Below are 12,474 nucleotides of genomic sequence, written 5' to 3' on the forward strand. Positions count from 1 at the left end.
GCTTGCACGAGGGGTGGGATACTGCCAGGTTGGCCAAGCCTAGACAGGGGAAATCGAGAGTCAGAGGTCGGGTTCGAACCACGGACCTTCCGGTCAGTAAATTCGCGCTCTAACCACTTGGACCATCTCGCCCCAATCGCAAGCGCAAATCCGTTTATTTCCACTGTCCTATCATGTGAAACACACCAACCGTTGACCAGCTCCCCTCACCACTCTCCGTACTCAACTTTCTCCCAACTAATGAGGAGTTCATGTTTAAACGCGTCGCCCACAAAGCATCACCCGGTCGTAGTGACGTATAGTCCTAAAATTTTGTCATGTAACAGTTGCAACGACGGACAGAGGTCCCAGCTGTCAAATCCGTATAGATACCTGCCTACCCACTCCACCAGACCTGGTACGTGTCAGTAGCAGAGAGTTGTCGGAAACCCGGTCAGGGGAAATCTGGCAAGCCAACCTATCTGTTCAGTTCACTGTGCGCAGAAGCTTCTCCACGGCCGGAAAACTTTTATGCACGCAACACGCGCCATTCAGAGTCGTAAAAAGGCTAGGCGCATCCTCATGGAATCGGCGGATGCCTTAACCATTACAGTCCTAGGGCCTTTTGAAGGCGCAGCACTAAAACAGGACTCAGCTTACCTTCGACCAGCCTTTGAATGTACTTTTTGGGTGTGAAATCCTGGCTGAAGCGGGACGACTGGCTTTCCGAACAAGCTCACCGGAGATTTATCAAAATGTAGCCCTTCAACTATGCGCAGGTGTCCGGTAGCTTGACCACTGTTGACTAGGAAGTCCGATTCGGCTGTCAGCCGCTCGTATGCGAATAGTTCCCCTCTTTTATGTCGGTACAGTTCGTTTTGGGAAAAGGTGTTGGTACTATGGGTTTCGATATGTCAAATTCAATTCAAGGGTACTTCCTGTCTCCATAGGAAATTGGGTTTACCTATCACATCGATTAATAGAGGGAATAACAGTTTTCAGCAGATGATATTCAATAAGTTGGTTATTCTGACAGAACTCGGTTAATATTTGCTTCTGCTTCGTTTCATAAGAGGAACTAATTTCCTGAGCAGGCGGGCCATAACTCCAATCGCTTCTACTGATTTTAAAGGCGACATTTGGCAAACCTTGTTGCTGCGGTTGCCATATCAGAGTGTACAGGCTCCTTTGTGCGCGGCCACGTTGTAACTATCGGTTTCAGTAGTACTGCCTGAGGTGTGGTGAAGCTCGTTACACTCATCGACCGGGTGGATTTGGGTATTCTTTGGAGCAACTATGGTTTTAGAACTGCAGTAACTCTACTGATGGTCTGGCTAGCCTGGACGCTGCGATCAAGCCGACTCAAGTGAATTGAAAAAAATATCCACCGGCTGTAGAATTCGGACGAGTTGCGAGTGTTCGCACCAGTTGGCTGGCATGTGATGGTCGTACTCTACAATGAGGGAAATGCGCTCACTCATAAATTACTTTGTAAAGCGAGAATCATTCTTAGTGATTTGTGGCGTGTCTGTTTGTTGTGTTGCGCTTTTATGTTTATTACGGTGACTGCTATCCACGATCATGCACACGTACCTGTGGGACATCAGAGCACCCAGCAATTGGGACATTTTATGGGATTGTGGGTCAGATCACCGAAGTTTCTGTACCTCTGGATATGCCACCTTTTCTATACGACAGAAGAAACCATTGATGGCACATATAGTCTATGAACATATATATGAGTATCAGATGTCGCATGGTGAGGGACCGGTGGTGCAGCGTGGGCTGCAATGAATCATCAGCATCATCACACTTATCAGCTGTAAGAACCGCGAGATGGCCGAAGTGGTTAGAGCACGAATTTACTGACCGGAAGGTCCGTGGCTCGAATCCGACCTCTGCCTCTCGACTTCCCCTGTCTAGGCTTGGGCAATCTGACAGTATCCCAGCCCTCGTGCCTCCTATGGGTGGCAATGGCAGTTAGCGCCGAAAGGGTGCTACAGCTGAACGATTTTTTTTGTAAGAACTGCGTACTTGTCGTACAATGGTTGTAGCTGCCACGATTTCGTCCGTCGATGATTTGGGTAGGTGGCCGCGCATTGGAGGTGGGAGTTGATAAATTGGTGCGTAAACAGGCGCCGCTAGATCAGATTGCCCATATAAGTAGCGGTATTGTGCTTGTATTGTATCGATTACTGTTTGTACCTTGGGGCCCATTTGATTTTTCCCAAATCTCATCGAATTCGTCCCCAAATTCCCCCTACATCCTGTTCCCCTCTACTTGAATGGTCTTTTCTCGTTACGTATAATTCGCACTGAATTTAATGTCATCGGGCGGCCAAGTAAGATGGCACGAAATTGTGTGAGCTCTAATAATTCCGTTAAAGGGTCGCTGTTTCATAGCGTCTGAGCCGTTACAATGAAATTTACAAACTTATTTCATCATCTTTTTTCGCGCAGCTCCCTGTTGAAGGCACTGGTCAGAGTCTGCTGCTGTTTGCCAGCGATCGGGGGACTTTATTCCTCCTCGATCGTAGTGGAAATGTGGTTGTTCAGGTTCAGGTGAGTCGTAGTACCCCTACTCCTTACACACACACACACACACACACACGTTCTCCGCCTCCGTCGTATTTACACTTGTTCTTTTTATATCGTTCATTGGAATACTGCAACTGAAGTACCTTGCGTTCCCTGGTGTACTTGCGCTGTGAATGCTCTATTGCATCCTGGCTACTTTGTTTGGTGACGGTGGGCGTTTCCTCACTATACAACCAGTCCAGGTATTTTCCTAGGTGAGTCGTCCCCTACTCCTTACACACACACACACACACACACACGTTCTCCGCCTCCGTCGTATTTACACTTGTTCTTTTTATATCGTTCATTGGAATACTGCAACTGAAGTACCTTGCGTTCCCTGGTGTACTTGCGCTGTGAATGCTCTATTGCATCCTGGCTACTTTGTTTGGTGACGGTGGGCGTTTCCTCACTATACAACCAGTCCAGGTATTTTCCTACTATGAGCGCTGTCTTTTGAGTATGATTAGGTGATTTCAGGTGGATCTTGTCTTTAAGCGATCATCCATATGTGATATACTGTGACGGTTCTCTCTCCCGAAATGGGAAAATGAGAGAGAGAAAGGGAATCGTATTACGAGGTGGTCTGGCGGTTAAGTTTCACCTTTCGTCGCGGGAGGAGTGTGAGCCATGTTAGGCATTTCTCCTTGTAAACAGTATTTCCGTATTTGCGCCTTCCGCCAAGGAAGGACCGATGTAATAGACTAATCCTAAAAAGCTCACACTCCGACCTCCCGACGGTGACCGTACCTGCCGGTCCATTTTCCAACACGGCCGATGTGGTTGTAAACGACCCTAGTGTGCGTAGCAGAATCAACTCAAACTCCTGTGCCCTACTATCTGCGCTCTCTGGCTAGACCAGCTTCCCTGAGGCTGTGGGCCAGACTGTTGAGTCGTTGGCCCTGGAAGTGTCTCAAAAAACCCTGACAACCACTGCCTGCGGGTTCGAAGCGAGCTCCGGACAGCTCGTTGGTTAAGGCGTGAGCCTACTGACCGGAAGACCTGTGGTTCGAACCGAACCCTGGCATCTCGATTGCTCCTGTCTAGTTTTGGGCAAAATGGCGGTGTCCAAGCCTTTGATTCCTTTGATTAGCAGGGTGGCTGTGCACCGAAAAGGTATTACAGCTGAACGAGAAGGTTCGAACTTTTGAGTCGTAGGCTAGAAACAGAACCCTACATTCTCTCTATGCTTTTTAGATCCGACTTTTGAGTCAAAAGCTCGAGATAGAGTAACCCGTTCAAACCCTTTCTCAGGCTTGGGGAACCACATCCTTCAACAAATTCTTTCAGATTTATCTAGCTCCAACTCTAACTGTTGTTCTACATATGAACCCCTGCCCACTAAAATAAACCAAAATGAATTCAAGAGATCTGTTCCGCCTAGTTGCCTCCGAGCCCCGTAATCTTCGTCGAATTGGTCAATGAGTATCTCTTGTTGAGACCTTAGTTCCCTCTTCGATCGTCATGTATGGTCTCAGAAATAATCATAAAAGATTCCTGTTCGGTCATACATATCGCAAAATTCTGCTGTTTCGGAAACACAGGGTGCTCGGTTGGGTGCGTATACCGCTCAGCACAAGCTGTATGCGGCCTCACTCACTGTGTGCGGGTGCTCGTCGGCCTAGTTCGATGTGACAGACCAATCTAGGAAGGGATATCAACCTGTCACTATCACTGACCATCGATATTTCTGTTCTGAGAATGGTGTTCCGTAATTTCAAGCTGAGGTTTCTCTGAATGAGATTTTGTACTATTCTGCATACATTGTTACTACTGATCCCAACTACAAATCGTATTTCAAGGATGCCTTATTCTTTTGTCGGAGATTCACGTGGCAGGAGAGGGGTGTGTTTTTGGAATAACGACGCCGAATTCCTAAGATAATGCAGAGCCATCATATAACCGTTCTCTTTTTTCCTCCAGATACCAGCGGTGTTACTTCCTCAGTCCGCGTTGTCTGATCAGCGATCTTGGCTAGATTCTGTTCATCTTTCTAGCAAGTTACAATGGGATCTCGGTTCTGAGTCAATGGCGAATAACTCTAATGTAAGTTGATCCACACCCAATTGCTTCTCATTCTGCCCTTTTCAGTGACTCAGCCCTACGTTTTTTCAGTTGATCCATGAATCTTTAGGACTTCTGCTGCGTTTGCCAATTTGAAATCAATGCAGTAACAAAATAGCATACCACAGAGTCTCGAGATTCACATGAATCGTTCTGTTGTTTAGTTATGAGACCGCGATGTCTTCAAATCTCCGATAAGCATTGTCTCATAATCGGAACTTCATGGACTCGTGCTAATTACAAGCGAACCAATAAGAAGAACGATTTCTTGACTAAAGTATTACAATGGCTGGTGGAGGCTTGTTCACACAGTGTTGCATCGATCCACCATCAGCTGAGAATTTTATTGTTTTTTTTTTACACGACCAATTCAGAGTAGTAAGGTCGTGAAAGGCCTTGGTGAAGGGCGTGGAAACACGTGAAGGAAATTGGCTGACTATTGGAGCAGCACACCTTCGGGGACGGGGATTAGCACTGCAAGCTCTGGCATCCAATCGATGTGAACCTAACTCTCACTGATTTCTCATCAGTTGGGACGATCCCTTGGAGCTGTAGGACACTTGGATCGCTCAGTAGCATAATAATGTTTGTTATCCGTAAAACCGGACTAACCCAGTTCATCTTGGTCGCTGCTAGCTGTTGGATCTGCGCCGACAACCTCAGACACCTTGGATGTCCTGTTCTCTAAAACATCCGAGACAGCAGGCTGCTCTTGTTCACATGCCGGATTCGCCTTAAATTGATGGGTTCTGCGTACCGTCAGCAAGAATTTAAGGTCCTCTGAAAGCTTTCCTTCAAATACCCACTCTCTGTTTTTATTCTTTCTCGTAATCAATGAGATAATGAGTGAACTTTGATAAGTTTTCAAAGTCCCAGTGTTCACGCACTCGCTGACTGCAAACTTGGAAAGTGCAGACAATATCTAGGAGGGCACATTCTTTTGCATCCACTTATTTTGGGCTTTCGTTTCGCACCAACAAAGTGTCAGGTTATGCGCCTGATATACAGTCACTAAACACACCATTAGCAATCTAATAAGAGACACCGGGAGGTGCATAGTGTTTCACGTATAGGATTGGTTGTGGGATTTCTTAGTACCGTCGGTGCAGTCAGCCTTGCAGGATGCGGTCCACCTGATCTTACCTGTGTTTGGCTAGAGATGCTGCAATTGGTACCGAGGACGTTGTCGTTTTCTTCTCCTCCTTTAATCCCACGCCATCCAGGCCTTACAGCTAGCAGCGTCTACACTGAAATGCCAAAGTCTTATGCCTTGTGGAGTTCATAGCGATGAGATGGCTCAGTGGTTAGAACGTGAATTTACTGACCAAAAGGGCCGTGGTTCGAACCCAACCTCTGCCTCTTGACTTCTCCTGTCTAGGTGTGGCAGCCCCCATATTTCATTCGGGTGGCGTGGCGGCTAAGCCCCGAAACGGTGTTACAGCTGAACGACTATCCAAAGCGACGTAGCTGAATTTAACTATGTAGATCGTATTTGTGTTCCGACTTCTCTTAATGTTTTTTCAGCAAACCAAAAACAGGAGTATGGCTGATTAAAAGATCAGAACCCTGTCGTGCCGTGTACGGAAACCGAGACCGGATGTATCCCAGCGGTTGTTATTTGCGGACACAGCAATCACGCCATTGGGGATGTGCTTGAGATTTAGGAAGTCTGGCCCTTTTTCATCACATCGGCTTGATCGGTTCAGGAAGTCGGACGTGAACATGCTATTTTTAGTTTATCGAACCACAAGAAGAATGTGAAGTACACACCGGGGATGTTGTCTGAGTTTGTTTTCATATATTTTCCTGGTTTCTTATCGTTTTTCAAACACCTAAATCTTGCCGAATAAGTTACTGTTTCCGTCAAACGGCTCCAATGACCAGTGGATTTCACCCAAGTGATTTCAATATTTACCTGTTCTGGGGCCATAATCCATCAATTCCAACTTAGGGGGCGAGATGGCCCCAACGGTTAGAGTGCGAATTTACTGGCCGGAAGGTCCGTGGTCCGGACACGACCTCTGCTTCTCGACTTCCCCTGTCTAGGCTTGGGCAACCTGGCAGTATCCCAGCCCTCGTGCAACCTTCGAGTAGCATGGAAGTTAGGCACCGGAAGGGTGCTACGACTGGAAAATTCCAACTTCCTTGGTTTTACTAGTTAACGCGGTAGTTCAGCTTTCGTGAGTTTAAATTCGGGGAGCTGTCTATGGTATACGTAAATGTGAAAGAACTAACAGGTTTCCCTTGGTTTTACTCGGAATTTCTCAAAAACACTCAGGATGTTCTCTGGTCGTAGAGAACTCTTACACTTCATGTCACTATTGTTTAGGTTGTCAAAAACGTGGGGTAATGTCTTTCCTACGGTGTTGTTTACGTAACAGTAATCTGTCTGTAATTCTTCTCCGACCGCATGAAGTTTCATCGTCTTCGGCCTCGTGTCTACGCGTCTCCTGTAATCGTGAAGGCGGCGACGGACCATTTGTCTTCATCCGATATCTCGACTATTGTCCCTGTCAGCTTTGAAGACACTGATTCAGGTCACCTTTTGGTTGCGCTTGTTGAATTCAGTCAGCGATTGCTCCTATCCACCAGCCTATGGGGTTCCACACGAATGAGCCGTCGTGGTCTGCCTGTCCTGGTTCCACTTCATTTGGGAAAAGTAAGTAGTATCTATCGGTTATTGTGGAAGTCAAGTCTAGTCTTGTCAAGGAACATGCTGTGACACATTGCATGTTGTTCCTACTGAAGCCCCTGCAGCGGCCTTTGTGCAGCACATTCATTTGAAGAATACACTAACCTTCCGTCAGCATCATCCTAGCTCGTAACTGAGTGTTGAACTCCTTGATACCGAAATATTTCCTGAACATTTCTACTTTCCATGCTAATTATGTAGGCTTTCCTACGTATTTATGTTTTAGACCTACACTTTATGCCATTGAATTCAGTTCATATTCACGACCTAACCTTTCTTATATAGTGGTCGCGGTGAAACTCCACAACGGTTTCATCCGGTACAGTAAACGTTGAGGTACATAAAAGTCCGTACAAAGCATGCGGACAACCGTGGTTTTCATGGCAGTACTGCGAACGTTCTGGAATTGATACAGCTTAGTCGGGAACTGGCCAGAAGCAAATAAGAGCAGTTTACCCGTACGGGTCGCTGGATTTCTAGCCCATGTATTGTTAATCAGAAGCTACATCGGTACAGGGGGCTTTGTTAACAGCTAGTTAGAATAAATTGTCAGACCATTTATGAGTGATCAACCCTTTTTTACGGTCAGTGGCTTAGCGTCACCCCTGCTTCCGTCGCCTATATACTTACTCAAGCGTTTCTCCAGGATTCTCTCAGCGTCTGTCTGAGAAATCATCCGAAGAACCCTCAGTCATCACCAAATTATGTGTGACATGTGTCGCTACTTCACAAGGACAGCAAATTCTATTCAAAACTACTCAAGATGTTGGTTAAAGGTTTGGGCAACTCAATATTAAGTGGATCATGGTGAAGTTTGTAGTCAAATGAGCAGCTATCTACGGTCAAAATGGCACCTTTCAAATCAGGTTCATCAGTCTGGTCAGTCTGAGGACCGAGCAAGGAATTCTTTACACCAGTGAGGAAGAACGCAGCCTGACAGCTTAGGTTTTGGGGATCCGACCACCTTTTCGCTCCATTAATCAATCAGCTCGACGGGAAAGTCCTTGGTTCCAGCCCAAACCCGACATCTCGACTGCTCCTGTGTAGACTTACAAAGATAATGGATGCACCTGATGGACTTCTGTTTCGTAACATTTTCCGAAGCGACGATTTTTCGACTGGTGTGAATTTCTTTCAGTTTGATTCTGGTGTCTGATTTCGATACCCTCTCTCCTTTCAGCTAGAAAGCTCTCCTCCCTATCTCCTTACAAGTCCTCTGGTTGTGTCGAACCCTCAAATATCATCCGCCAATTCACAACGAACTTGGCATCCTGGTTTCGCTCTGTTGATCACTCTATCCAATGGGAATCTTTTTCGGGTTTCCCTGCCTCTTGGTGCCCCAGACGTTCGTGTACAACTCTTGTGGTCTGATCCAACTACAGTCAATCAGTTTGCACACTCAGTAAGTGAAGTTCGACCCCAAGTGATGTAACGGTAAACCGTTTAAGGTCATCGCTCCTCTTGTGCATAGCTTTTCGATGTTGAGAAAAAAACGATGTAAGAGAGGAATACGTGATCGCTGTCAAACTTTGAGTATTTGTCAGTGAATTGGGCACAGGTGAACTGCAACGAAGTAAGTCTACTACTATTATCATTTATTTTTGAAGAGCATGGTCACAAACATAAAAAGTGAATGCAAGCGACGAATGCGAAAGGGTAACAGGAGAATATGAGAGAAAAGAGATAAACGTCTCATTCGAATTCATGCCGCCAACAGTTCGAGTCAGATGAGATGAGTCCCAACGTTTGTAAAACTTTTGATATGGAAACACGCGTCTAAAGACCAACAACCAAAGAAAGGACAAACAATGTTGAATTCTCTTCAAGAATTGGTAAGCGTTAGCACAATCAAGACTCGTACATCAGGCACAAAGTGTCCGTTATAATGGGTCTGATGTGACATTAAATGGCAAAAATGTACATTCAACGCCATGTACAATAACAGCCTTGGCGGACTGAGGAAAGCAGATCCCTCGATAAGAGGTGATCGTCGGTTGGTGGACCAAAAAGTCGACATCACAACCGATTGCATGTAGAGCTGAGATTATGGTGAGGGAATATTCATCAGCACCATACTTCTGCTTCTTCTCATTCCATACAGTCGCCCATCCGAGACCATGCTGATGTCTATTACAGTTGCTTGGCGATCTCGAACAGCGATTAGGTCAGGTTTCATGAAGGACGTCGAAGTAGGTGCTTTCAATTCCTCGAAGACGGTGTACCCCAGTCGACGGAGACGTTTTGCAAGTTCCCTTGCAACCCGATTATGACGAGCACATCTGGCATCATGCGTGATCCAGCAGAATTGCAAAATATGCACCAAACTCTCTGGATGGCCACAGTTTCCACGATCGTCTGGGGTAGAACGATTTTGGCCTGTCCTGGGAAATGGACTCCTTTTGAACGGACACCAGGGTACCAGTTGGTTGAGATTTACAATTCACATCAAATTCTTCGCCTGATTTTACTGTTGTCGCTTTTTAGCTTCTGGATAAGCTGGGCTTTAGCGCATCATTTTTCAAAGGGAAACAAACCATCAGAACCTTCCTTCATCAATCATGTGATCCGAGAACAGGCAATATCGCCGTATAACATTTGCGGTAACCTGCGAACTCCACCTAAAGTAGTCTACTTCCATCATTGTAATTACCCCAGCTCAGTTCTGAATTTGAACCTTCCACCAAAGGTTTAAAACGCATGTTAGACGCCCGAAACCAGGTCAACAACACCGGTAAAGCGCATTGTATTTATAGTATATGGGGCGAGAGCGTTCTGGAAATCCCCGACGCCTTCTGGACGCGTCATTGGCAACTGGCAATCGGCAAATACTGAACCGTGGTTGACTGGTGGGTCCACGCTTTCGGCCGATGAGAGCTCGCCTTTAGGCTGGACTGGTAAGCAGCCCGATCTTCAGACCAGTCGCTTCCGGGTTAGGTTTCTTTGCCGTAGCAGCGCTTGACTGCGAGCAGTGAAGTGGTAATGGTGTAGGATTCCGCCTAACAGTCATACCATCAGATAGTTTTCTATTCATTTGTATGGTGCCGATATTCCACAACATGCCTGTTGAAACAGCTTGTCATACAAGAGTAAACGAAGTGGACACCGAACGTCTGTCTAATCTTGAAAGATTGCTTGCATCCTGTTTGTACCAGTAGTCGATACATTATTCAACACATAGTCAATGACTTTGGTGTCCATTTTATCCCCCATCCTAAACCCCTACTCGTCGTAACCTCGAAAGTGGCCGGAAGTGAGTCATGTGGTGGTCACATGTCCAGCTTGTGACCGCTTTTTGTTGTAGGATACTGGTTCGCTGTAAGGAAAAAAATGGTCAACTTCGACAAGGTATCCAGAATTTATGGGTCGTAAATCTTAAAGGTAGATTGCTGAAGTTCGGAAATTGATGTAAGAACCGCAAGGAGCTGGATCGACGATAGATTCGAGAAGGGAGTGGACGAAGTGGAGGCTGTCATCGAAAGCTCACACGAAACGTTTGTTTCGAGCTGCTAGTTCATTGGAAACGTCGCTAGTGTTTCTCGAACGGTCACTAAATCCGTTTATCCCGTCGCAGCTAATTCTACCAAATCCGCCAACTCTCTTCGCCACTTGATGTCTACTTTTAAGACTTTAAGCTTTTCATTATTACCAGTAGACCAACATAGTAGACTATGGTGTCAATTCACATCTCATCTTCCAAGCGAGGTTGCTCTGCACTTGTTTTGTCCTTGTTGGAATGCTGACTGAGCATCTCGTAAATCTCTTGGGAAATTCGGACCCTGGAGTCGTCAGATTAGGGCGCTAACACCTAGCACGATTCAATCGTCAGAAATAAAATTGATGTGACCGCAACATAGCTCGCTATACGCTGTCGTGGACGGTTTCACATCTATATCCAATGGTCTCTAGTGCGTCGCTCAAATATCAAGGCTAACAGCATGCTTGTGAAAAATCGAACATGAGGAAATTAACATGGTACGGTTATCAGCTTGGAGTAATAGTGTATGTGCTAGGTTTGCTTCCATCTGCATCTATTCCCCACAGCTTCGTTCTTGCAGCTTTCGTGTTGAGTGTACCCCGAACAATGCATCTATCTCCCACAGCTTTCGTGTTGAGTGTACCCCGAACAAACCATTTCAGAGAAAAATGTCAGGTCCGGCAAATACGCTCATCTTGTAGTAACGGTATTTTTCCCAGCTTAGTTCTCGGTATGAGCCTACTAAGCTAGTGTTACGTCAAGACAACCACCAAGGGTGTACAAGGTATATTAACGCCCAGAACGAAGTCAGGAACACCTGTACAGCGCTTCATGTGTATAGCGTAGACGGCAATAACTTTCTGGAAATTCTGACGCGTTCTGGATGCGGCATTGGCAACCGGCACTCAGCCAATACTGGGTCATGATTGGCTGTTGGGTCCAGACTTTCGACCAATCAGGTCTCGTCTTGATTGCGTAGCGGCAAGCATCCCGAATTCTTGGTCAATCTTGCATGGGATGAACTTCTAGGCCGTAGCGGCACCTGAGTGCGAGCGGTAAAGAGGAATCCGTGTGGTGTTCCGCCTAGCACATTTACATACCGATTTGGTTTTCACTGGATGCTCACCTAAAACCCAGCTGAATCTCATGTTTGTGGGGGTCTAAAGTGATGCTGTTTCAAAATAATCTTGAATACTGACTAAGGTTTTGCCAGGCAGTTTGGCATCTCTCTCGTGTTTTACCATACTTTGTTGTTGTGTTCCGGAGAGGGTCGTTTGCTTCACATCCCAGGAATCCACACTTTTTCAGTAGAATTAGTTATAGCATTACTGAAGACGGATCAGGTCGCGCTAAAAAGCAATCCACTTACAGGCTTTTTGGCTTCTCCTTGGTTATATTCTCTTCCGTGGAATGAGTCCTGTCCATTTAAATCACGACCGATGGGGTCATTATTGGGGGTAGGGATTACCGTATTTTTTGAGCGTGTCCCTGCTTTTGTATAGAATTATTTCTTGTTCTGTGTCCTAGTGCTATCTTCTGAGTTACGCGCCTTCTCGATTGGGCTGCCTTTTGTTGGACAACTCTTCCCATCTGCGACTGATTGATGTCGGTCCTCTAGACAGTGGTCGTACGCACAGTTTGGCTGATCGTCTGGTTTGGGAATATCGGCCAGTTGTGGTGCCTTTAA

At 46.2% G+C, this 12,474-nt stretch overlaps 2 protein-coding genes across 2 annotated transcripts in view; one reads left to right on the plus strand and one right to left on the minus strand.

Annotated features, from left to right (window-relative positions):
* T265_02381 (hypothetical protein) overlaps nucleotides 1-2,196 on the minus strand; it is a gene marked incomplete at both ends in the record, with an annotated part of 6,745 nt that extends 4,549 nt beyond the window's left edge. Inside the window, one exon of the mRNA XM_009166614.1 lies at nucleotides 2,014-2,196. Coding sequence (XP_009164878.1) covers nucleotides 2,014-2,196 — 183 coding nt within the window. The remainder of the gene's footprint in view (nucleotides 1-2,013) is intronic.
* T265_02382 (hypothetical protein) overlaps nucleotides 1-12,474 on the plus strand; it is a gene marked incomplete at both ends in the record, with an annotated part of 37,614 nt that overhangs the window by 4,771 nt on the left and 20,369 nt on the right. The window contains 5 exons of the mRNA XM_009166615.1: nucleotides 2,440-2,541; nucleotides 4,480-4,602; nucleotides 7,037-7,279; nucleotides 8,493-8,714; nucleotides 12,315-12,474. The exon at nucleotides 12,315-12,474 is cut by the window's right edge and continues 109 nt beyond it. Coding sequence (XP_009164879.1) covers nucleotides 2,440-2,541; nucleotides 4,480-4,602; nucleotides 7,037-7,279; nucleotides 8,493-8,714; nucleotides 12,315-12,474 — 850 coding nt within the window. The remainder of the gene's footprint in view (nucleotides 1-2,439; nucleotides 2,542-4,479; nucleotides 4,603-7,036; nucleotides 7,280-8,492; nucleotides 8,715-12,314) is intronic.

The sequence above is a fragment of the Opisthorchis viverrini genome (assembly GCF_000715545.1).
Source record: "Opisthorchis viverrini unplaced genomic scaffold opera_v5_29, whole genome shotgun sequence".
NCBI classification, from domain to species: Eukaryota; Metazoa; Platyhelminthes; class Trematoda; order Opisthorchiida; family Opisthorchiidae; genus Opisthorchis; species Opisthorchis viverrini.